General features: G+C 38.2%; 1 protein-coding gene across 1 annotated transcript in view; it reads left to right on the top strand.

Annotated features, from left to right (window-relative positions):
• The window catches only part of Cpsf100 (cleavage and polyadenylation specificity factor subunit 2), a 162673-nt gene that overhangs the window by 34922 nt on the left and 101217 nt on the right, over nt 1-26534 (top strand). Inside the window, exons 3-5 of the mRNA XM_067156208.2 lie at nt 3177-3336; nt 15897-16002; nt 20809-21054. Of these exons, the coding sequence (XP_067012309.1) occupies nt 3177-3336; nt 15897-16002; nt 20809-21054 (512 nt within the window). The remainder of the gene's footprint in view (nt 1-3176; nt 3337-15896; nt 16003-20808; nt 21055-26534) is intronic.

The raw sequence follows: 26534 nt of genomic DNA on the forward strand, positions 1-26534 counted from the left end.
AAAGTTGGAATTCAAGAGGACAAATTGGGGCAAAAATTTGTTTAAGAGAAAGGAAGTTAGGGATTGGAATAATTTACGAAGGGAGATGTTCAATAAATTCCCAAATTCTTTGAAATCATTTAAGAAAAGGCTAGGATAACAACAAATAGGGAATCTGCCACCTGGGCAACTGCCCTGAATGCAGATCAGGATTGATTGATTGATTGATTGATTGTCTCTTATGCTACCACTCAACTCCGATAGATGGAATTACTGCTGCGTACCGAGCATAATGGCATAACTGAATACCCACTGGCAGGAAATAGCTGGGGAGTTGGATAACTTTCTTCTTTAACATGCCATTCCTCTGGTTCATACATTTTCTGATACTGCTGGTACGTAACACAGTGGTTCATCATAGTATTCCAGCTATTCGATCCCTACTCTGACATGCTGTTTTGAATGAGCAGTGTGCACACTTAAGGCAGAGGCTGGTTTAGAGTTACAATTTAGGCTTATTCCAAATTATAGCATCTCAGTTCACTAAATAACTCAAAATTCAACCCTGAAAAGAGCCGTTTCTTAAGAGAAGCTTCTTCCTCTTCACTTTTATTAAATCTGCATTCATTTTATTCTAAATTAGCAATGAAGAGGGGGTTTCTCCTGTGGTTAGAAGGAAAATTTTGCCTCCAAGTCACATAGTTTTTTCCCCCGCCAGTGTAGTGAATAATTTTCCAAGTCATCAGGTACTCTTAGGAAACAGATTAGTAAAGGGCATAGTTTTTGCCCTGGGAGTCTCCACTATTCACACCTCCCCCCACCCCCGCCGATAAAAACGGCCTGTCTGGAACTTTGGACTGTTAAATCGGCAGTGTAGTATTGTTCATTAAAAGTGAGAAAGTGTGTGGTTTTTCATTTGATCGAGTATTTCATATGAAAACATTGCTTTTAATCGCGCCATTCCTACTGACGTCATTGTAATGACCTATGTTCATTTGAGTTGGGAAAACCACCAAGAGAGTCTTTCTGAGGATGTAAAAAAGGCAGGTGGAGAGTGCGTGTCTGCAATTATAATGAAGGGAAGCGGGCCTACCATTACAATGAAAATTCCCTAACCCAGTCCTCATATGAGAAAAGACGTTTGGTGACTTTCCCGTCACGTTTCTAGCGTAACATTAAGAACTGTGCAACTAAATACAATCTTGCTCACAACATGTACACTACCTAACCTAGAATTCTGTATACAAAGTAGAATTCCTTAGCAAAGCACAGGTACATCAGCTAGTACAATATAAAATTAGTAATTCAATTTATTTTAATTGTGGTGCTAGTTTCGGCCTATTGATATTAGGCCATCATCAGCCATAATGTCTTAAAACACTTTAAAACCAATTGGCCATATAATAAAAATAGATAGCATAACACTTGAAAATACTTTTGATTTAATACCCAATATAGGCCTACACTAAAATAAGTCACTGTCTTGACGATATAATAAAATGCCTGAAAATTCTCATGATCTGTTGGTATACTTCAATAAATACTGTATAACCCACTGTCTTGAAGATATATATATTTATTGAAGTATACCAACAGATCATGAGAATTTTCAAGCGTTGTGGTACATTCTCAAGACAGTGACTTATTTTAGTGGATATTGAAGATTAGATCAAAACAATTTTCAAGTGTTATGCTATCTATTTTTATTATGTATATGGCCAGTCAGTTTAAGTGTTTTAAGACCTTGTGGCTGATGATGGTCTAATATCAATAGGCCAAAACTAGTGTTATAAGTAAAATAAATTGAAGTACTAATTTTATAATGTATTGATTAGGCAGATTACCTATTTATCTAAAATTTTATTGTCATCAACATGAAAATTATAAACTTTGTTAGATGCTTTAACGCATGCACAACAGTAAATTTGTAAGTGTACAGATGCAGGTCCTTTTTGGTAATAATTCCCAGTTGCGCAGATACGTGGTGTTGAGATTTTGTCGGACTTTGTTCCAGCTCTCCTTCACTCAAGCATTGTTTTCTGGTGTTCAAACTCTTTTCAGATAGTTATGGTTTTTATTCGCTACAGAGCCCATTTCACGCTATTTTGCCACTAAACTTTGTATTGCAGACTTTGCTGGAGGTTTTGCCAAAACACTTCCCTCTTGCGCAAACAGTTCCGCACAGGTTTTCCACTAATCGCGCTTCACATAACACTCAACACTGAACACGCGCTGTTTTATTGTCAGCACCATTTTGTGTTGCATTTAACTGGTCACTAAACATGTCTGCTCTTCTCACTCACTCACATGTAATGGCAGAGTGACATACGTGGTAGATGTGGGTGATGCGCACTTGCAGACATATGACAGCAACCGATTGGTGCATCGAAATCATGGTTTCCAGCATTTCCTGTGGTGGGCAGTTCTCCTGTTTATAACCAGGGTGAATTCCGCATCAGTCTTGTAAATACTTTCCAGGCCAGTTTTATTTTGCCCACCCTGTGTGTCTAATGAAACTGAGCAGAGTGGCTGGACATGTTAACATGCTACAGCTGTGGAGCCAAGCATTCTGCATTCGGGAAATGAGTGGGTCAGCTGTCCCGAGAAATAGTTTTCTGTGTTTTCCTTTTTTTCATTTCCAGGCAAATGCTGGGACAGTTCCTATTCAAAGACCAATTCCTTGCACCTCCATACCCAATTTCGTTCACCGTCATTTACTTCATCTTCATTAGCTTCTCAATTGAGGTTGGCACCAGGTAGGGCATCCGGCCGTTAATACATATCATATAATTTCATCTCGCCTCATACCCCAACCTCATATCACGAAACTGGACTAAGGGATATTTTATTTATTCTCATTGGTAGATAGCAGCTTACAAATAGTGACCACGGGAGTCCTGAAACAAGAACACAATTACTTGCATTGTTGAAAATCACTGTGTATAACACAAAGATGGTAGCAATACAGGTTTTCAGTCCAGCAAATATCTTCACACTGTTGAAATTTGTTTTTAAGTCAAAAATCCAGACAGTTGTTATAAAAATACTTATATTCTACCATATACACTTATTCTGGTGTTGGTATCCGTACCAATGCACGTAACTTACGAACAACATAGGGGCATTCACCTCCAAATAAATTAAACAATAGATCACTATATATCTGTCAGTTGGTGAAAGCTATTTCTTTGTTCCAGGCATGTTCATCAGATTGATGCAGTGTTGTTGTCATATCCAGATCCCTTGCACCTGGGAGCTCTTCCTTATCTAGTGGGGAAATGTGGCCTCAACTGTCCTATTTATGCCACCATTCCTGTTTATAAAATGGGACAAATGTTTATGTATGACCTTTTTCAGGTAAGTGGAATTATTTACATCCTTTCACAGCTGTCATTTGTTGGTATAATTTACTGCCTGTTAATTTGCTTACATGTGAGCATGGAAGTTTTATTGGAAACTAATGTAAAAGATACATTGTAATTCTGTGAATAGGATGCATGCTAAGAATGTTAGGATACTTTTTTTTTTGGTATTGTAAACTACCTGAAAGAGAAAACATACGGTAACAGTATTACACCTGAAAAAAGAAACAACTTAATTAAGTTACCACATGAGCATCATCCACTCGCTCAGACACAGCACAGGGCCACAACGAGCCAACTATACCCTTCTACCGATGTGAATAAGGATTGGATAACATCAAGGTGATAGGCCTCATGATTGCTGCGAGATGTACAATACCTAAGTTCTTTAAAGAATTCTGCTCAAGATTTAATCTACCAGAATCGTTGAAGAAGATTGTGGTCCTCATGGCCCTTAAAAGGTTCGCCCAGTGATCATTTCATGCAGAACTCTGTCTTTCAAGAAACACCTGAAGTAAACTGAAGAAAAACTGAAATGTAGTAATAACATACTTCAGAAGCTATGTGACACTACCTGGGGCTCCTCAGCTGACATTCTACACACAACTGCCCTCAGTCTGGTCTTCTAAAGAGCTTTGTATTGCTCTTCAGTGTGGCTCAACAGCAGCTATAATGAATCTTGTTGATACTCAATTGAATCAGGCAATGAGAATTGAAGAGCCTGGCACAGGCAACAGACAGCTCCAGTTTTTGGTCAGTTTCTTCTTCTTCTTCCTTTTTTTTTTTCCTGTAAGCTATCATAAAAGAAAGCTCTGTTTGCTGGTGCAAGAACTCCACTGATTTGGTGCATAGTAGGAGTATAAAAGGAACCGTCGGGGTTATTTTAACTGTCTCTGCCGGCGCTGTCTGCTTCTTGCAGTGGCTATAGTTCAATGTTCGAATAGAGACAAATTTTATAAAAGGCAGTTGTGATTGTATAACTTTTATATACACTCTGGAAAGACAGGCAAATCATTTTGTTATATGTACAATGACATCACAGACTTGTATCTGTTCTCGGATAACTGTTCAGCCCAGAATAAGAACCTCGGTGTTTTTCATTTTCTGTATACACTTGTCATAGGACTTAAGAGATTTGAGACAAATAATGCACTGGTACCCAGTGCCCGGACACAGCTTCCTCCACTGCAACCGGACCTTTGGTGTAATCGAGAAGGGTAAACGAAAACGCGGGAGAATATATTTGCCACAAGATAATCGTGCCCTCATACAGAATGCGAGTCGCAAGTTCAATGTTTTTGGTCTACATAACTCGCTTCAAAACCTTCTTCAAAACAAACGTCAGTCCTCAAAAAAGTCCAGCATCAACAGTGTCAAAATATAGATACTCTGAATACAACAGCAATGGAATTTTGTGCAGAGTCAATGCGAGTACCATAGTAAGGGTTGTCTTTGTTTTGGAGAAAGCAGGAGCTACTCTTTCCTTACAGATGCATCAAGTATTCTATATCGCAGTGTCTTAAAAGTCAATGGAGATAAGGCAAAGAATGTTAAAGATGTAGCTTCGAAATGTGTTCCACCCGACTGTTTGTTGGTCTACAACCAGATAGTTTCAACTGGGAGTGATGGCGCACCCGATGATGATGTTGGTGCTGAATAATGATGAACTTCCTGTGAACCTCATTTCCTTGGTGTATATAAATCTTGTTGCATTGTAACGATATTTACATTGATAACTCAGGTAAATAGTACTGGTTATTGCATTCTCAATAGTAAACATAGTTTACCAGGGCATGAAACAAGATAGCTCCAGCGGTTGTGTGAATAAACTGAGAGGCGTCTAGTAACACAACCCGCATCATTTCCACTTAAATATATATGTTACTACTGATTCTAGCTAGTCTACGTAGATAACCCTTACTTTTTCAACATATAATTATTTTATGGAGTTTTTTGTGTCTCCTGAAAATGTTTATATTTTGGAGTTGTCTGTTCCTTGCACCGGATTCTTCAATTATGGTTGGCACAGTCCAATCAACACCTACATTCTGGCTGACAACACAGAGTCACATTCCACCTGCAGAACTCAAACATAAACATGCCTTAGTTTGGGAGTATAGGAAGATAAATGCCAATGACCAACTACCAGTACACCAGGACATCATTGCCGCTGAAGCCAGAAGATTACTTTCGCGGAACCCACCCATCAGGACAGTGAGACATCTGGTGGGTAATAATTTCAACCTCCTGCTAACCTGGAAGAAAGAATTGGTGGAAAAGGTTCCAGGACATTGCCGGGGTATTATAAATACCACAACAAGATCAAGTGGTTTCCATCTGTCCCAGAAAACTTTATCAACTCTAAACACGATTAGGACAAACCATGGCAGATGTACTGATCTTCTCCACAAGTGGGGACAAGTTTCCTCACCAGAGTGCAGTTTCAGTGCTCCCAGGCAGACTATCCAGCATATCGTGCATGAGTGACCATGATATTCATATAAAGGCAGTTTGTGACTTTATGGAAGCAGGTCCAACTGTGATAGACTTTATTATCAACATAAAAGTCAAATTGTAAATAATGTAATGTACTCTATCTAATTTTACAATTATTTGTGATGTGTATTGCTAAACATTAAATAAATAAATGGAGATGTCTCGGTTAGTATATAAGATTCCATACAGCTTGATTACTTCTTATACTGTAGTAATTGATCAGTTTAGTGTGTTTCATGGCTTCTGAAAGTGTTGAACAGCACTTCTTGATGTGAATCCTTGTAAAGGTGTGTTTTCACTATTGTGTGTTTCTGTGGTGGTTGGTTAAAATTGCTAAAATCCCCAGTCTGGCCAGGGATCAAATCCAGGATCCTCTGAATTAAAGGCCTCAATACTGACCATTCAGCCAAGGAGTTGGACTCTGTGTGTTATATTGTTTGTGGTTTTTAATTGCACTGATAGATTGGAATGTTAGTTTTTCATGTTCCCTTAATAATTTTGGAGTCTCACTTACCACATTCTATTACCAGACACTCAGCTGGCATATAAACCAACAGACCAGCACTTTTGAACACTCTTTACATACCCATGTTAGAAAATTGAACTAGTAGTACTAAAAACTTAAAATGTTGTACATACCTGAAGAAAGCATTCTGGTAGACTTTGACGGTATGATTACTGGAACGTCAATATTGGGAAATAATAACAATAATAATAATAATAAAGTGCTAGTAAATCAGATGACCAATATTCATGAGAAAGGAAAAAATCATTCCAGTTTGTTTTTACATTGCATCGACACAGATAGGTCTTATGGTGACGATGGGATAGGAAAAGCCTAGGAGTAGAAAGAAAACGGCCATGTCCTTAATTAAGGTACAGCCTGGTGTGAAAATGGGAAACCACGGAAAAGCATTTTAAGGGCTGCTGACAATGGGGTTCGAACCCACTACCTCCTGGATGCAAGCTCACAGCTGTGTGCCCTTAACTGCACAGCCAACTCGCCTGGTCGTTCCAGTTTCTTATTGATACTGGAGAAGATTGCCTAAAGAAATCTTGGTGCCAGAATTTTGTCCCACAAGAGTTCTTAATTCTAGAAATAAACAAGGGTCCTTCAGTATTACATGTATGCTGCACATGACTAACAGGAAGAGGTGCAAGAGTCACAGAACACAGTTTCTGTATTCTTTCTGCCAGTCTCATACAAACTTGCATAACCACTAGAGTTAAATAATTTTACAATATTTATCTCTACAGAATAATTTTTGTATTTGCTGAATGCCTTCTTGGTCTTGTTCACTTGTATTTTGAATGACAACTTGTAAATCTTCTGGATTTCTTGACACGACTAAATGCAACATACAAAAGTCTGTGCATGCACACAGGCTTAGGAAGTTAGATGCCAAGTTTAGGAGGTCTGCCCCTACTTGAGTGTGTAACACAGCGATCTTCTTTTTGACTCAGATGGTGAGGCACTTGGCTTCTGAAACCAACTTAGCAGGTTCGATCCTAGAGTCCTGTGGTATTTGAAGGTACTCAGAAACATCAGCCTTGTGTCGGTAGAGTTACTGGCACGTAAAAGAACTCCTGTGGGACTAAATTCCAGCACCTCAGCATCTCTGAAAACCGTGAAAGTAGTCATTGGGACGTAATGCCAATAACATTATTTATTTGTGTGTAACAGAATACAGAATTGAGCGAAACACTAAACTGCTTGAAACACATAATGCAATTAGAATCATGCCTAACTTGATTAGTTACAGGAAACTTTTCTCTTTATACTGAAGCATACCTGTAACCCAGACTCATACGGAGAGATAACCCTCAAAAACAGAAATGTTTCCTTCAAAATATTCATGGAAATTTTAAACAACAGGCTTACTGATGAAGTAGATGTCCTAATACCAGAAAACCAATTTGATTTCAGAAAGCGAAGAAGCACTCTCCATGCTGTGAACTGCTTATTAGAACGTGCTCAAGATACAGTCTGGGCGTAGAGCTAACCCCTCTACCCAATCACGTGCTGCGGTTAACAATAGTGGAAGTCTTTACCTTCCACTCCTCCAAGGGCCTTCATGGCCCGTACGGAGGTGTCTTTGTCAAGATACAGTAAGACAACCAGGGAGAAAATATTTTTTTAGTCTTCATAGATTACATAAAAGCCTTCGATTTCATAAATAGGGAAACACTCATCCAAAAACTCAGTCTGTTGATTGGCGAAGCACACCACATAACGAAAATACTTTGACATTTTAAAATACAATTTCATTCAAATATTTGATGATATCACCTTATCCAAGAGTTTAATTCAAACTAATGGTGTTCTACAATGAGATCCAATTAGCCCATTACTGTTCAATGTCATGACAGCAGACATTACAAATATCATTAAGGACAGCTCAGCAATACTTCTATTCTATGCAGATGATATGGTAATGGGTTTAGGACAGAGAAGAGCTCCAGGAGAACAAAACAGACTCACTTTGTGGGCCCAAAAAAATGACTTACAAATAATTCATGACAAAACTAAACAAATGACTTTCAGAAGAGGTGGTAAACTCTCTCCAGAAGATATATTGACCCTTCGAAATAAACCTGTAGAAGTAGCACCATAATTCAAATATCTAGCAGTTACTTTTCAAACAACATTGGCATCTTTTAACAATCATATTAAAGAAAGAACAACATTAGCAATAAGAGCAATTTATGACATTCAACAACCACAAAAACTTTCAACAAAAACAGCAAAGATACTATTTAAATATAACAGATGACTTCCAGAAAAGGTGGTAAACTCTCTCCAAAAGATACATTGACCCTTCAAAATAAACCTCTAGAAGTAGTAGCAAAATTTAAATATCTCGGAGTTATTCAAACAACATAGGCATCTTTTAACTTAAAATTAATGACCTGATAATGCTAGAGAAAGTTAAAGCTTGTTTTATAAAACAAATTCTGGGTATTGAAAAGACAGCACCATCAAGACTGACCTATGTAGTACTAAAAGAAACATTCTTCATGGTATGTATGTTGGATATTCAGCCGGAAGGCTGGTTTGATCCTCTACAACTGCACCAACAGCTGTCATAAATAGCCTAGGTGTCACTGAAGAGGTATACTAGGGAAATAGGGAGTGAGGTAGTTGCTTTCCCTGCCAATCAAGTCATATGCAGAGAGGTCCACCAGCTCCTTATAATTTAGTTTTATGCAGCTTGCAGTTTACAGGCAACCTAAAAATATCAATCCCTGTTCCTATAGAGGATCAGTACCATGATATACTTGGATTTAAGCTCAACGTTACTGGCAGAATTGTTAGTGCTGTTAATTCACTGATAGAAATTAATGAATTCATGAAACAATCACAGTTCCAAATAACACTGATGTTAGGAGAGGAAGCATACATTAAGCCTATGAACAGATATCATATAGATGGAAAAATTACAACAGAGTGTCAGGCCTCACATTAGCTAAGTTGGTAAAAGCATGCACCTTTAAGATTACAGATCCAGGCCATGCAGAGAGAGGTTCAAATCCCAGGCTGAACATTTTTTAGTATTATAGTACAGGTACATTCTTACTCATGGCCCTGAAATCTGTCCATTTTTACCAGATTTTCTTTTAATGCCATTGTTGCAAAATCATGATTTATGTGAAAAGAGGATTGTTGATAGAAACTACATCATTGGCCACTTCATGTGATGTCCATTGGCAAAATACTCCCAGAATATCAAAGTTTGTATAATAATCATTTGCTCAAGGTGACATTGGTTCAACTCTTGTATTCTCAAGATATCAGTTGAACATTTAGATTTTAGTCCATTTCTCATTATGTGACATATGTCTTATGACATGTTGTATTGTACAGTACCGAGCTCGATAGCTGCAGTCGCTTAAGTGCGGCCATTATCCAGTAAACGAGAGATAGTGGGTTTGAGCCCCACTGTCGGCAGCCCTGAAGATGGTTTTTGTGGTTTCCCATTTTCACACCAGGCAAATGCCGGGGCTGTACCTTAATTAAGGCCACGGCCGCTTCCTTCCAATTTCTAGGCCTTTCCTATACCATCGTTGCCATAAGACCTATCTGTGTCGGTGCGTCGTAAAGCAAATAGCATAGTATTGTACAGTAGCATTTGTTCGCATATTTATCACTCAGTCAATACCGATCTGCATTTAGGGCAGTCACCCAGGTGGCAGATTCCCTTTCTGTTCTTAATAATGATTTCAATGACATTGGAAATTTATTGAACATCTCCCTTGGTAAGTTATTCCAATCCCTAACTCCCCTTCCTATAAATGAATATTTGTCCCAATTTTTCCTCTTGAATTCCAACTTTACCTTCATATTGTGATCTTTCCTACTTTTAAAGGCGCCACTCAAACTTATTCGTCTACTAATGTCATTCCACGCCATTTCTCCGCTGACAGCTCGGAACATACCACTTATAATACCAATATAATGGTCCGTTATTGGACATTATAAATTTTCCAGCGAACTCATTCTTGGTTGCTTGTGTTTCGCCCTCATGTGCTAAGTTGGGCTCATCAGTTGGTTCTTAACACACCTACCAAGACGCAAGGCTAGTGCATACCGTGGAGGCCACTGCATAGGCTACTTGAAGCCACCAGCAGTGCCAATGCACTATGAGAGACTATGTCTCACTTCCAAAAATTGATGCCTGCCTGGCCATCAGATGATGTCTCATTCAGGACAAATATTTCATGTTCCCTATGGGAATCAACATCTATATCAACATACCACTTAGTCGAGCAGCTCGTCTTCTTTCTCCCAGTTCTTCCCAGCCGAAACTTTGCAGCATTTTTGTAACACTACTCTTTTGTCGGAAATCGCCCAGATCAAATCGAGCTGCTTTTCTTTGGTTTTTTTCCAGTTAGTGCACCTAAGCCAATGGATGTTTTTTGTTGGCAAAATATCCAATTTTAATGCAACACAGTGCTATTTTTTAGTTCATATATGTATATTTTTATCATTGAAGTTGATGTAGCTGAAGATGCCCCATAAGAGGGATGAAACATGTCCCCATTTTAGCATGACATGGTGTCCTAGGTGACCTGTGGCTGGAGGATGCAGACGAATACACCCATGGTATCCTCTGCCTGTCGTAAGAGGTGACTAAAAGGGGCGACCAAGAGATGATTGAATTACAATAATTATTAATAGGAAAAGCACCCGAAAGGGCATATACAATATGATTACATCAAATTTTTCATTATTCTTTGCTAATTTGCGTGATGTTTTTGGTCCTTTTTAAACACAACTCAATACGGTATTTTTCACAGCAATTTCCACAGAGTGAACATGTGCAGTTCTCGTGTGGTGGATGGAATTTGTTATTGCTGCATAACTTGTGGTGGTAGCCATGAATGGCTAGTCTTGTGATTGTGTCTCTTTGTTCTTTGTTAGCGTTTGTCCATGATCTGTCTTGCCTTGCATCGGTACTGTAAAATTCCAAGTCAATGTCCGTTTGTTTAGAAGTGCCTGGTAAGCATCAGTAGATGGCAGATTCAGCTTATATCGGATGTCCTCTATGAAGGAGGTGTCTCTTGCTAATTCATAGGCAAGTCTTGATGGTGCATACTTCCCTATTCGCAGGCATTGCTATATGAATCTTGCTTTCCCCTTTTCAATTCTTTCGAGGTTCTTGTACGTTAGATTTTCCCATATTAGTTCTATGCCATATGTTATTATTGGTGTTATTGTGGCGTCAAAAAGCGTCATAGCTGTATTCAGCAATAAGCGGTGAAGGTTCTTGAGTCCACATATGTTTTTAATAGCCATTGTTGTCCTTTCTTCTGCATGGTAGCTGAATCTTCGGCCCATTGTCTGCAGGGTGATGCCTAGGTATTTAAATTTATTAACCACTTCCATCTCTTCGTTGTTCAATAACAGTGTGTCCTTTGGTGATGCTGTTCCCCCTTTCCTGAATGTCATCTGTGCTGATTTCTTCATGTTTATATCAAAACCATTCTCTACTGCCCATTTTGGCAGGGCTTTTAATGTCATCTGTAATTCCTCTTTGTTGGAGCCCGCTATGACCATATCGTCGGCGTACATCAGGAGGGACGTCTCCATTGTATTTTGAAGGATATTGGTGATTTTGTTTAACATATGGCTTTACAGATACAACACACAATGATTTTGAAGAACAAACTATATATTTATATCCAGGTTATTTATATAGTTAACTGTCTCTGGAAGTGCATGAGCAAAGTCACTGATATCGCCACTGTACTTTCTTTTTGGACATTCACTGATGATGTACAGGATGGTCTGCTTAGAGGCACCTGAGTCGCAGATAGGCATAGGAATTCTTTTCCACTTGTAGTGGAAATCTGCGCAGTTACCATGGCCCGATCGTATCCTGTTAAGAGTAGACCAGGTTTTCCGAGGAAGCTCAGATGCAGGTGGTAGTGACGAACCTATGTGCGGCAAAGTTGACTCAGGCCTAGTATCTTGTCTTCCCTGCCATTCCTTAGTAATATTGAAGTTGGTATTCTTAAGTTCTATTGCAGTTTTTATTGGTGGATTTCTGGACCTTAGACGATTCAGATGAACATCGGCGATGTCATCATGTATTGGTAATTGGGGATTATTTATTAATTTCTTAAATTCCCTGAGGAGAGCGTTTTTACATCGAAGATCTAGTTGGAAGATACGGCTGAGAATAGGTAGACAATATGTGGGTGTAGACCTTATTGTGCCAGTGACGAGACGCATCATGGTGTTGAGCCGTGTATCTATGAGGTTGGTGTGAGGGCTATTCAGCCAAACAGGAGTGCAGTACTCATCAGCCGAGAACACAAGTCCCAAAGTGGTGCATCGGAGTAAAGTTGCTGTTGAACCCCAAGTTGTACCACATAATTTTTGGATTACTTTGTTACGATTTCTTACTTTGAATTGGACATTACGAAGGTGTTGTCTAAAGGAGAGTGTTCTATCTAAGGTAACTCCTAGGTATTTAGGGAATCGTCTCAATAACTGATTACTGAGCTCGATAGCTGCAGTCGCTTAAGTGCGGCCAGTATCCAGTATTCGGGATATAGGTTCAAACCCCACTGTCGGCAGCCCTGAAAATGGTTTTCCGTGGTTTCCCATTTTCACACCAGGTAAAGGCTGGGGCTGTACCTTCATTAATGCCACGGCCGCTTCCTTCCCACTCCTAGCCGTTCCTTGTCCCATCGTCGCCATAAGACCTATCTGTGTCGGTGCGACGTAAAGGAACTAGCAAAAAGAAAATACAATAACTGATTTCCAATTTACACCTGCAATTGTTTGTTAGCCATCTTGCTGTTTAGATGGAAGCAGCATACTTCTGTTTTATTGGCATTAAGTGTAAGTCTCCATAATTTAAAGTACTGTACCAACACTTTTATGTTGTCCGTTAAGGTCATCTCGGATTTCTCGAATGTTGTATCTCTGGTAGCAATAGCCCAATCATCGGCATATCCAAATTTTCTTGAAAATGAGGCAGGCATGTCTGAGATATATAGGCTAAATAAGATTGGAGCAAGAACAGAACCCTGAGGAAGTTCATTATTTAGTGATCTTTTGGTACTCACAGTATTCCCTAAATGTACTTGGAAAAGTCTTTGGCTTAGCATATTATTCAAGAGCCGGGCAATCGTCTTACATGGTATTACTTTCAGAAACTTGAAGAGTAGGCCATTATTATTATTATTATTATTATTATTATTATTATTATTATTATTATTATTATTATTATTATTATAGGCTGCTGTCAGATCAATAAAAGCTACTGATGTCTTAAGCTTACTTGCACACTATCACGACAAAAAGGCGAGTTTAATTAACTTCAGTTATAGATTTATTTTTATAAACCGCAAATTTGACATCAAATTTGTAGTCAGCGTCTCGTAGATGTGCGCGTTGTGTTCCTGTGTCAGCTTGTTTGTGTGCCAGGTCTGTGGGTCATCCTTCACTTCCTTGCATGTTGTTGTGAAGGCCACTGCAAGCTCAATCATATCCCCATGCTGAGATGGCAGTGAATCATGCATTTACGATTTTCAAATTGTCAATAAAACGCAAAAGCAATCAGTAACACGGTAATGCACACTATATGAAATGAGTAATGTTGCCTGTTGTTGAATTTATCTCACAAAATATTTTACCGGATACACTAAAAAGTTTTCAACTTATTTACAAACGAACAAAAAATAAAGAAAGATTGAAACCGTTTGTGGAGGCTATTTATTAGTCCATATTCCATTTGTAATTTACCAAAACTGTAGGCTGTTCATCTGCAGTGGGGCTAGATTGTTTACATTTTAAAACTTAGGAGAAAAATACATTATAATCATACAGTATCCTGTTATTAAAAAGCACTGCTTATGAACAATTACTCGCAATCACAAGCAGAGTAGCTAGTTTCACTTTCGTCTCATGGATACCAATCAGGAACGCGATGTTCTTTGATAATGTTTTTCGTTATATAACATACAGAGGTAGTTTACGACCGTCAGAAGAAATGGTCAACATCACCGTTAACATAACTTTTCATTGCCGGTAATTTTAATTATACTTGCCGCTCCCTTCTCAGAAAGAGCAGTGTTCCTTGACATGTCAAAATACACAGGGGTTTGCTTGGTATTGCTGACCTGCGAGAGAAGATATGAGTTCTGCTGCCTTAACTTGATCATGTGCCTGTGAAACTCTGTACCTTTATCAGAGCAGCTGTTAGGTTTTTTAAATTATTTATTTATTTGGCACACAAACAACAGGGTGTTATGCAACATAAAAAGAGTAACCCACGTGCAACTTGCTGTGAATAAGTTTTCTGGAATATTGTGGGATCGCTCCATTTCCTGTGCTTTTAGTTATAACATTTCATGAGAAACACTGCAACCGCCGTTCCACATTTCTCTTACCCATTCCAGTAACGGTTCCTCAACACACGGGAATTTGCCCTGGTTTAAGCCACAAAGTGCCACTTGCTGCTTTGTCCAATTTCCAACTTGCTTTTTGTGAACAGAAAACTCACAACCCGCTGCCATGTTATAATTTTCTTCCGTGAATTTCACCATTTTTAGCCTGAATGAAGCCTTGTAACTGTTAACTTACCCCAGGACAAATATTTACTAACAAGCTCCATATGGTTCAGTTCAGACCGTGCGCATCAGTGGCCCTTTCCGTTTGTTACTGCAGGCACACATTCTTGCGACAAGCCTACGTATTGGATGTGTGGCTCTTAATCTGAGCAAAAAGTTTATGCAAATATTCAGTCAAAACATTAGGGTTGCGGCTGATATGCCAGTAAATACAGGAACATCTAAAGAGCGGACCTTACGAATATCACAAACGCAATATGAAAGGGCATGTGTGACGTCACTGAGTGTACCAACTAGAATTCTGAACATGCAGTGGAGTTTGACTCTGACATATGATCTTCATCGGTCCCAACCAGTTCGAGTTCATCAAGGGCAATAAGACAACCGATCTGTCTACACAGTCTGCTTGCTTCTGGAGCAAGACTTTCTCTACTGCTACCCATCTTCTGAATTGCTTGCTCTGCTTCAGTAGGACTGATCAATTGAACAGGACTAAAGACAGGATTGCCTCCAGCATTGAAGAATGTTTGGCGACTCACAGAAGATGGTTGGCATCTTTTATGTTTGTAACCACTCAGTATCGGGTAGAAAAGTACCAGACATGTGCTAACTTATAGATTTGATTGGCTCCCTTTGGCGTGCTAAGCTGAGCATATTGTTTAGCATAGTGTTAGGTCTGTTGTGTTGCTACTGTCCTTTTCCTAGTGACTTCAGCCTGTGATATTTTTGCCTAACAGAAGCTGCTTGTGAGGCATACCACTTCTTAAGTGCAGTTCTCTTCGACCTTGTGAGTTCTCAAACTTCCACATTCTGTCACCATACTTGCAATATTGTAATTTTCTTTTGAGGGAAGTTGTGTAGTTGTAACATATATTTCCAGATCAAAGTCATTACCATTGCAGTATTATATATATTCTGCAGTAATTTGGAACTGGAAGTGTTATATTAAAATGTGTGTTCTTGTGTTAATTTCAGTCTCGTCACAACATGGAAGATTTTGAACTCTTCACTCTTGATGATGTAGATGCTGCCTTTGATAAGATTGTACAGTTGAAATATAATCAAAGCGTTCCTATGAAAGGTAAATTGATATTCTTATTAAACTTAAAGTATAGCTCTCAGCCTTTTTTAAAAATATACCTTCATGTAATGTAGTTTTCTGGTCTCAAGTGACCAATGTTACAGTTAAGTTCACAGTATATTGATATGATCAGTGGAGATGGGATTGTACCCACTAAAAGGTAACCAAATGCAATCCTAAGTCCTTAAAAGTCTAAATGTGCATTTTGATACACTGAAAAGTTTTTTCTTGGTTCCTGTATCACCTCATTTTAAAAATTAAAATGATACTCCAGTTTATTTTAGAGATTATGGAAAATAAACCAATAGGTTATGGATCAGTGGCATCTCTTGGATTCTATTCTTGCACCACTCCTGTTGAGGCACCTCTTCCACATCTCTGACTCTTCTTCCCAGATCTGCCTTAACCTGCTCTAACCGTCTTCTTCTGGGTCTCTCTGTGGGTCTTGTCTCTGCTACTTTAATTTCAAACAGGTACAGTAAAACCTCATTAATTTGAAGCCGTTGGGATGCAAACATCGGACTTCGAATTACGTGATTTCGAATTAACCGCCAACAGGTAATTTGGCAAAAACCAACACTTGCAGCGTCACAGTATTCTAAGACCCATTACTGCATGCAATTAACCTTGATTCACAGTTTAAACCTGTCAAAAAATGCCATGGGAAAATACTAATTCCAAAATGTATCCAACAAGGTGCATTTGCAGTATTCAAATAACCAAGCTCGATAGCTGCAGTCGCTTAAGTACGGCCAGTATCCAGTATTCGGGAGATAGTGGGTTCGAACCCCACTGTCGGCAGCCCTGAAGATGGTTTTCCGTGGTTTCCCATTTTCATGCCAGGAAAATGCAGGGGCTGTACCTTAATTAAGGCCATGGCCGCTTCCTTCCAACTCCTAGGCCTATCCTGTCCCATCGTCGCCATAAGACCTATCTGTGTCGGTGCGACGTAAAGCCCCTAGCAAAAAAAAAGTTACTTGTAAATATCCTGGTGGCAATGATCACTTACAGTGGTGTGATAATAAAGTAAAGTTAAAACATAATTACACAACAACAACGACAAATTCCATGGAAAGAAAATATTACAAGAAATACTACTACTTTAACATTCTAAATCCAGCATCATCACATACAAATTCACACACAACTTAAGTATTTCCAGTGTTTAACACTACAGTTTACAATACTATAGGTTGAGCTTACTACTAACTTAACATTACAACACCGTCATATACAAATTCACATATGCCTTAAATAATTCAGATGCCATAATACAGTAAAAGTCCATTATAGCGAGAGTTCATGAGGGCGAAAAATTTACTCACTATAGCGGATTGTCGTTATATCCGATTTATTGTAAAGTCGGGAAAAACCCCACACACGTTACAATTGGTATGTAACGGCAATCTATTTTTTCAAAACTTGCATTTTCGCCGATTTCCTTACTGCGGCCTACTCCTAAGTTATTTTTCTAATTCTGAGACAACAAGAACACGGATGTTCAGTTTCATTCTGAAGAATTGTAGTAGTATCACTCTGGTGGCTATTGTGGCAAACTTTTCAGTTTTCTTATTCAAACTGAGTCACCTAACCTAACTTCATATGTATCATGAAAACATATTTCAAGCATGAGCAGAGTAATAAGCTTTTCGCTATAAATTACTTGAGAATATCCTTTCCAAAATTTAACCAGATGCGAGAAAATACTGTTTAACCTTCTACTGCGCGTTCCTCATTAAGGCGATTTCTCGCTTAGTACGTCGTAAATTCGAAGTCCCGATTCACCTTGTGTTAAATTATTTTAAAATACCTCATTTATCCGTCACAAAATTCATTATTACTGCTCAGTAGGATGGAATTTTTCCTAGCCCTGAAATTATTTACCATCCCTTGTGATAGGAATGTGATTTCCAATACAGATTTTGGTTTTTGTTTTGCTATTTGTTTTACGTCGCACCGACACAGATGGTCTTATGGCGAACAACACACATTAGAGCCCTCGCCACAGAAGGCAAGTCACAAAAAGTTACGCAAAAATGGGAAATTGCTTTGAATTCCAGAACTTTAGAGAGTAAATTATAACTTCGGGAAACAAGCCATTAGCCTCAGGAAAGTTCAGTTTTACTCTCCAGTAATCATTGATATTGCTGAATAATCCAGTAAGCCTGTTTGTGCTTATATTTCGCATTCCATCCTCAGGAAAGTTCAGTTTTACTCTCCAGTAATCATTGATATTGCTGAATAATCCAGTAAGCCTGTTTGTGCTTATATTTCGCATTCCATCCAGAAGTTAGAAATATATTCTGTGTTGAGTGATGCAGTGAAGGCTAGCAAATATTTGTCGCGTGATAGACTATGTAAGGTTTAGGAACATAATTGTGTTAAATTCACTAGTGTGGTACATATTTTTCTGGTGGTAGCCCCATTATAGATACTGAAAAAAATCGTGAAATTGTTTATTAACGATGACAAATCCAGGAAGTGGGCAGGCATCTGCATCTTTCAACAGTGGTGCGTATGTTGAAACTCGCACCGTCGCTTTCAAGATGCCAGTCAAAGTCATTTCTCTCACTTGCAGTTGTGCAAGTTTAACTGCCAAATAATTTGTGGCCAAAGAGTGTGATCTGTAGTATTGAATAGGTGGAACCACTTACCAATATTTCTTAATATAAATCTTGATTCAATACAGGCCAAAAACGACATTTTTTTACATTAAATGATCTGCAATAATGCGTTGATACTTTTACGGGGCCCCACTGCAAATGTTTTTATATTTGTTATCAGGTATTTTATACACCTTTTAATACACTGTTTTTATTTAATAAACCCCAGTGGAAAAGGTTTTCATATAATCTGTTGTCTTTTAATACTCTCATCGCATCTTCAGAAACGGTAGATAGCCTATATCTTTCTCTGTACCCCTACACACGTGACATAAAATGCACACGTGCCAGAAAAAAACATATCAAGTGTTTATATATTCATGTTGGACATATTTTATTAGTGTATTCAGTAGTACATTTCCTCGCTTAACACATTATTTTTCCTTGTCCCCTGCAGAAACGCGTAACGAGGCTTTACTGAATAAACTAAAAAATCAGTCATCCACTTTGCGTCGTATCTTGAGATGTATCACATTCTTGCTTAATTTCAGTACATAGTTTTAAAATTAAGCGATCATGTACTTCAACTTTTATTTCTAATGAGGTAACTACCGCTTTCGGCCACGTTATTTACGCATTTATTTCAAAAATATATTCTCTTTCATTTCAAATTGTGAGTACAGAACATCAGTCAACGAGTATTACTAATAGACTCCGATATTGTCTTCGAATTCAAATGTCGGCGAGAGAGCTCGCTAGTGCACGTAGTGAAAAATCTACACCGAAGATGGTCGATCACATTCAATATAACTGTTGGAGTGCATAAAATATTGATGATGGAAAAAATTACGCACGCTTAATTGCTCATAATAAAGGATGCATCAGTGATAGGGTTCTTGCTATTACAGAAGGATAATACACTGTTTAATATAGGAAATTTCAAGGGACAGAAAAAAGCTGTCGTTATAATAAAGTTATCGCTATATGACGTACTCGCTATAGCAGACTTCTGCTGTAATACAATTTACAGTGGATTGTGCATTGCATTAAAATATGGCACCATCACATAAAAATTTACACAGACCTTAAATTATTCAGATGCCTTAATACTACAGTTTACAGTGGATTGCATTACATTAAAATATGGCACCATCACACAGAAATTTACACACAATTTACAGATGCTGTTGGACACTCGATCAGGTAAATGCACAGGATTTCTTCAGCATTACAAAGTACAGCCAATAACCCTTGTCTCACAATCAGTGATGAACATTGATACTATACAGTAGCTCCCCTGACTCATGCCAATAGTAAGGGCAATTGAGATGTCTTATAGCGCTCACCTATGGGCCTCCAAATTCTGGCATGGTCATCATCTACTCCCAAAGTTATGATCTGGTATCAGTCTGTTGCTCCCTGCTGACACCACACAGATGAAGCCAAGAATGTTGAGATGTTAATGGCAGAAAAGTGTAAAGATCGGAAATTTGCCGTAAAATGTTTCTGTTACAGATAATATGCTCCAGTGAAACTATCAGATGTCTCTGAATGGCGAGACTTTGGATCCTCCCTCTTGGTTCAGATTAGGTCTGCTCTATGTGGGTACCTTCATGTGTCCATTGTTCCCAACATGATCTGACTGTGAAGTCTGACTAGTCTAGTTGACAGCCAGTTAAATGTGTCATTCACCCTGCTGTTTGCAGTGCACTTATACAGACTCTGAAACTTTGTCAGTAATTCATACTGGTGTGTCTTGCATATTCTGGGCATACTCATCGCTCATGGATTATACCGAACAAGTATTGTGCATTTCATATCACAAGTGATTTTTCTGAGCACCCTTGTATAACTACATATTTTTATGCACTATTGTATAAAACTCCACATGTTTTTCATTGGTGTGGTTATTTACCTACTTTTGCAGGTACTGAATATGTTTTATAGAGTGAAAAAATTATGTCACTATTGTAGTATAAATGCAAACGAATGAATTTGGTGTGTTCCCCCCCCCCTGCTCCCCCCTTTCACTTTTCTCTACCCAGTTGAATAACGTAAAGTGTGGAAAATCTTTCATACATTCATGTTTGTTTAATATTAAAAAGGGTCTTAAGTGCAGTATAATTTTTGGAATAATATAATTTGATTAGAAGAATGGTATTTCTTAGTATTGTATTGCCTCATAGGATTTTGCTTTCTGCAGGTAAAGGATATGGGCTGACAATAACTCCACTCCCAGCGGGACATATGATTGGTGGTACGATTTGGAAAATCATAAAAGTTGGAGAAGAAGATATAGTCTACGCAATGGATTTTAACCACAAAAAGGAAAGACATCTGAATGGCTGTGAACTTGAACGTCTTCAGAGACCTTCCTTGCTCATTACAGACTGTTATAATTCAACTTACCAGCAAGCTCGTAGAAGGGCGAGAGATGAGAAACTTATGAGTAAGTTGGAAAATAATTTTTAATGCTAAATTAATACAAACTTGTAGGAATACATGATTACCTCATTGGCTGAGCTGCTGACCTTTGCCCTGATGATTGAAATTTTAATCCTAGGGGCTGCAAGCAGAATTTTCCCCTGAAATATAACCTAATATCAGAAGAGCATTCAGTCTTAAACCCCAGCTAAAATTCTAAATGAAGCAGGATGACTTCAGTGATTCCTGAAATAACTTGGGTTTGTTAGAAGGTCGTTAAGTATGAACTTATACATGTACCTAACATACTACTGTTTTATTACTAAATTACAGTATTTTCTAGGTTTTCTTGTTACGACAGTCTATTAGGTGCTTGCCGCATCTGCTCAAAATTGGAGCATCGAATTGCAGCTCTGTCACTCAGTATTTACAAGTGCTGAAGTGCAAGAGATGTATGCCAATATTATTCAGACTGTCTGGCATCTGTTAAGACTATTGTACTGTAAGAAACAAAATGTCAAACAAGGCAGCAGTTACTTGGTCGTGGTGCTGATGGAAGCCACTTCTGCATAGAATGGCCCATGTCATACCCCCTCTTCCTTTTCCATGAAGATATGACTTCTAACCAGAATAACCAGAAGTGAAAAATCTTTTAAATTTGAAGCACTGGAAAATCTCAGTATGAAAGACTCACATTTGCACTTTACTCATATATCATCCATATACAGCTTAATTGTTTGATGTGTAATGTGATTTTTCCTCTCTGGAAGGGGGTGTAGAAATTCATGTGTAAACTGCCTTTTGTGAAAGGAGATCAAAATGGGGTGACTCCTCAAGCGCTTTCAGCTTGGAAGAGTGGTTGGGTGACAATGGAACCCTTTGCTGAGTCTGGCATTATGGCCATTTACTTGTGCCAGGCTCCTCACTTTCATCTTTCCTGTCAGACCTCCCTTGCTGAACTCTTGCTCTCTTCTAACTTAGACTTTCATTCTTTGAAGGATCAGACTTTTTACGTTTTGCGTCTGATTTTAGTTAAATAGAGGATATTATCCCCTTACAGCTACAATTACCTGTGAAATATAACTTATTATTTAGTTTCTGTTAAAGATTACAAGTGAAAGGTAACACAGAGAAGGCTGCTAATTAGCTTTTTTGATCAATCCGTCACTTTCACAGTGACCTTGGGTGTATATAGGTTAATTTAATCCTGGATCTAATGTAGTTTGTTTTCCTTCTAGAACTATATGCACAGAATGGAAAATAGTAATTTCTTTCTCTCACACACTGCCTCCCGCCCCTAATATGTAACCAGTTTATTTAGTTTTTAATCTGTTAAAAATTATGGATATTTTACATGCTAAATTTCAGTTCTAAAAATATATTCAAGATCACAGTGTTTATCTAAATAAAATAGTCATTGTATCATTGAGTAATTTAATTAACACACAGAATATACAATTGAAAGGCTTCTTCTAATCATATCTTCACCATATTAACCCCAGGACTAGGTATATTTAAGAAGAGCACTCCTAAAAAGACCAGCTGTTTACTATGTGAAAACGACCAAGGCCTATTTAATTTTCCTTTCAACAATCCACAACATAGGCTGTAACTAAGATATCAATATGATTTTCTTCCAAAATGTTGAGAAAACCACTTTTTTCCCCACAAGAAATGAAAAAAAAAAGATATTGTGAATAAGACTATTTCAATACACGTTTTACATTTATTTTATTAACAGAATATCGCCAAATAGTCTTTTCTAGCCAGTGCAGCCTTTAGCAGTATATAACATCAATAATATTAAAAGGTCTTTTTCACAGAGGCAGCCATTTATGACTTATTGTCAGTTGGTCCTTATAAGGGTTAAATACTATTTTATTTTATATATAATATAAGCAGCATGGTCACTCAGTTCCTTGAGATGTATGGCATACAGCGAATGGTGTGATCACATATTTTGTGTACATGAACTGTGTGAAACAAGTTTGTCATGAATTGAAGAGAGCAATTACCTACTGTCCTAGTTGTCATGCTAACATTCATTCACTGACTGAAGCTGCTATACAAGAGTGTGATAATCTGATAATCTGCCCCCAAAAGAAGTTTGATTCTGGGGTGTGAGTATGCCTTGTCTTGTTTTTACCCACGAGTGGTCGCTATACGAGATTTTGTCTCACATTATTTTTTATTGTGATATTACTTCACAGTGATGAAAGGGAGGTGGCTGTTCCCTCGTCTAGCTGAGTTTATAACTTTCATGAGTAGAGCAATTCACATTTGAAGGGTAAGCACCCCCTCCCCTAGTCAGAACAAAGGTTCCTATGTGTCCGTGCGCGCTGCGTGAGAGATTCTCTCATCGCGCGACTAATGACGTTGGTGTTAATTTTGAAGTGGAGCGGGAAACTTACTCCTGTTATACGCGTTAGTATTTGTATTATGAGCATTTCTTGTCTCTGAAAATGTTATTGTGTTCAGAAACCTTGCTTTGTACGTAAATATTACTAGATATAATGTATGTGTGAGATTTTGTTTTTTTACAACTTCAGGACGGAAGTTATTTTTATGTACATTCAGTATGTTATTTTAAGTAGTAATTTGTGTCTTTAATAAACGTTTAATCATCTCCAGCTCCATGGCTAAATGGTTAGCATGCTGGCCTTTGGTCACAGAAGTCCCGGGTTCGATTCCCGGCGGGGTCGGGAATTTTAACCTTAATTGGTTAATTTCGCTACATGGGTGCTGGGTGTATGTGTCATCTTCATCGTCATTTCATCCTCATCATGACGCGCAGGTCGCCTATGGGTGTCAAATCAAAAGACCTGCATCTCGCGTGTCGAACTTGTCCTCGGACACGCCCGGCACTAAAAGCCATACGCCATATCTCTCTCTCTCACACAGCTAATCATTTCATTTATATCTAAAATATATAAGGTAGAACCTGCGTTTCATTTCAGTTGTAAGTTTCAGCCTTACGCCCCACAAAACTGTGAATTAAGTCATGTTTATTTTAATGTGAGAGAAAGTCTCATGCGCGACCACTCACGTTACATTTCGGCTAGCGACCACTCGCGGGTTAAGCATCATGCCTCAAGTCCCAACACGTCTGTTCATTGTATGTCTGCCACACAGTGAATGATTATTTTGTGTCAAATTCAACATTACCAGCTGTGTGCTTTTACTGAGTTTCTGTTGCTTTTGCGTAGCTGTATTATTATTCTTTCGTTTCACCTTTGGGGTACATTGAATCAGTCATTTCTCTATGTGTTGTTCTTTTCTTAGTGCCCAGTATTTCTTCATTATTTCTGATCTTCGTTTCGTCTTCCGATATAATAGGTTTGGCTTTTAATGTAAATTTGTCTTGGAACCTTGTATTTTCATCTTTCGTTATTACTGAAGTTCAAATAGTGAATTTTCTGTAATTTTTAATTCTACTAGGTCTATTTCAGTTTCTTTAAACCAGTTGGGTTTTGTTTTACAGTTATGGAAAAAGTCAAAGATTTGTTTGGTTAATCTATTAGAGTACATTGTGAGACGATGACCGTAAAATTTATCCTTTTTTTCCCGCATATTATCTGAGAGTTTTTCAGTTTTCTTGTAGTGTGTTTCATTCTTGATGTATATTGTGTTGTTATCCTAAAAGTTTGGTCCTATGATCTTTCTTAAAATTTTCCTTTCTTTTAGTTCAAGTTTCTCCATCTGGCCTTTGAAATTCATGCATATAGTGCTTCTGGTTTAATCACTGTTTTGTAATGTTTAATTTTCTACCCCCATGAAAGGTATTTCTTGTTGTATGTATCTTTTGTTGTTGGAAGGCCAGTTCAAGTTTATTTTTCTTGGATTCCATTGCTTTGCATTCCACAGCATTCGAACTACAGTGAAACCTCATGAAGACGTTTCTGCAGGGGACAAGGAAAAAAGAACGTGTTAAGCAAGAAAACGTACTAATGAATATACGAATAAAAACTATCCAGCAGGTATATGGAAACACTAGATATGACTTTTTCCAACATGAGGGCATTTTACGTCGTGTATCCGCGGTTACAGTGAAAATTATAGGCCTATCTACCCTTTCTAAAGATGAGACGAAAGTATTAAAACGTGTGAAAAACACAAAAGAACAAATATGAAAACCTTTTCCAGTGGGGATTATAAAATAACAAGTACGCTGAAACGTATGAAAAACACTAGACAACAAATATGAAAACATGTGCACAGGGGCCAACAAAAATATCAAAATATTATTGCAGATCACACTTTTTCTAAAACAAAGAAGCTAATATAGGAAGGGCAGCTGATTCAAAAAGTGATGGAACCAATTAGAGGGAAGAATATTCTGGATATGGTGCTGGTAAAACCAGATGAGCTCTATAGAGAAACCGAAGTAGTAGATGGTATTAGTGATCACGAAGCTGTTTGTGCCATAGTTAAAAATAAATGTGATAGAAAGTAAGGTATTAAAATTAGGACTACTAGGCAGTAGGGAGCTTTTAGAGTGTAACTATGATCGGTGGAAAACGGTAAATAAAATTGTAAACAGACTCTGGGATAGGTATAAAAGCAATTGTTGAGGAAGGTGTAAACAGGTTTGTACCTTTTAAAGGTGGTAAGGCCGGGCTGAGTGGTTCAGACGGTTAAGGCGCTGGCCTTCTGACCCTAACTTGGCAGGTTCGATCCTGGCTCAGTCCGGTGGTATTTGAAGGTGCTCAAATACGTCCGCCTCATGTCGGTAGATTTACTGGCACGTAAAAGAACTCCTGCGGGACTAAATTCCGGCATCTCGGCATCTCCAAAAACCGTAAAAGATTAGGCAGTGGGACGTAAAGCAAATAACATTATTATTATTATTATTATTATTATTATTATTATTATTATTATTATTATTAAAGGTGGTGAGGAATGGTAAAGATCCACTATATTATAACAGAGAAGTAAAGAGACTAAGAAGGAGGTGCAGGTTGGAAAGAAATAGAGTTAGAAATGGCTGTGGAAATAAGGAGAAATTGAAGGAATTTGCTAGGAAATTGAATCTAGCAAAGAAGCCAGCTAAGGATAACATGATGGCAAGCATAATTGGCAGTCCAGTCTTACCTAGACACTCAGCAGATGTAGACGTGCTGAGTCGGGTGTGCCGGTAAAGCGGGAGTGGAGTACGAGCGGTGCGTGGAAGAAGGAAGACGGGTGTGAAGAGGAGGATGATTGGTGTAGATCAATATCGGGCAGTTATCGGAAGTTGACAGGGGCGAGGGAAGAAGGAAACAGCCAGGAGTGAAGGAGGTGAAGTGGAATCAAGATTGAAGTGTGAGATGATAATGGTGGCAAAGGTGATTATGTTATTGCTAGTCATAGGGGGTGTGGAAGTAAACCCCGGACCGACTCCCAATGGCAACAGGAGCTGGGAAGATTTGGAGGTAATAAGGAGGGTGTTTAGACAATTATATATAATATATAATTATATAATTATATTCATGTTTATATTCAATACTATTAATGTAATATTACTGT

Source organism: Anabrus simplex, chromosome 1, assembly GCF_040414725.1.
Source record: "Anabrus simplex isolate iqAnaSimp1 chromosome 1, ASM4041472v1, whole genome shotgun sequence".
Lineage (NCBI taxonomy): Eukaryota > Metazoa > Arthropoda > Insecta > Orthoptera > Tettigoniidae > Anabrus > Anabrus simplex.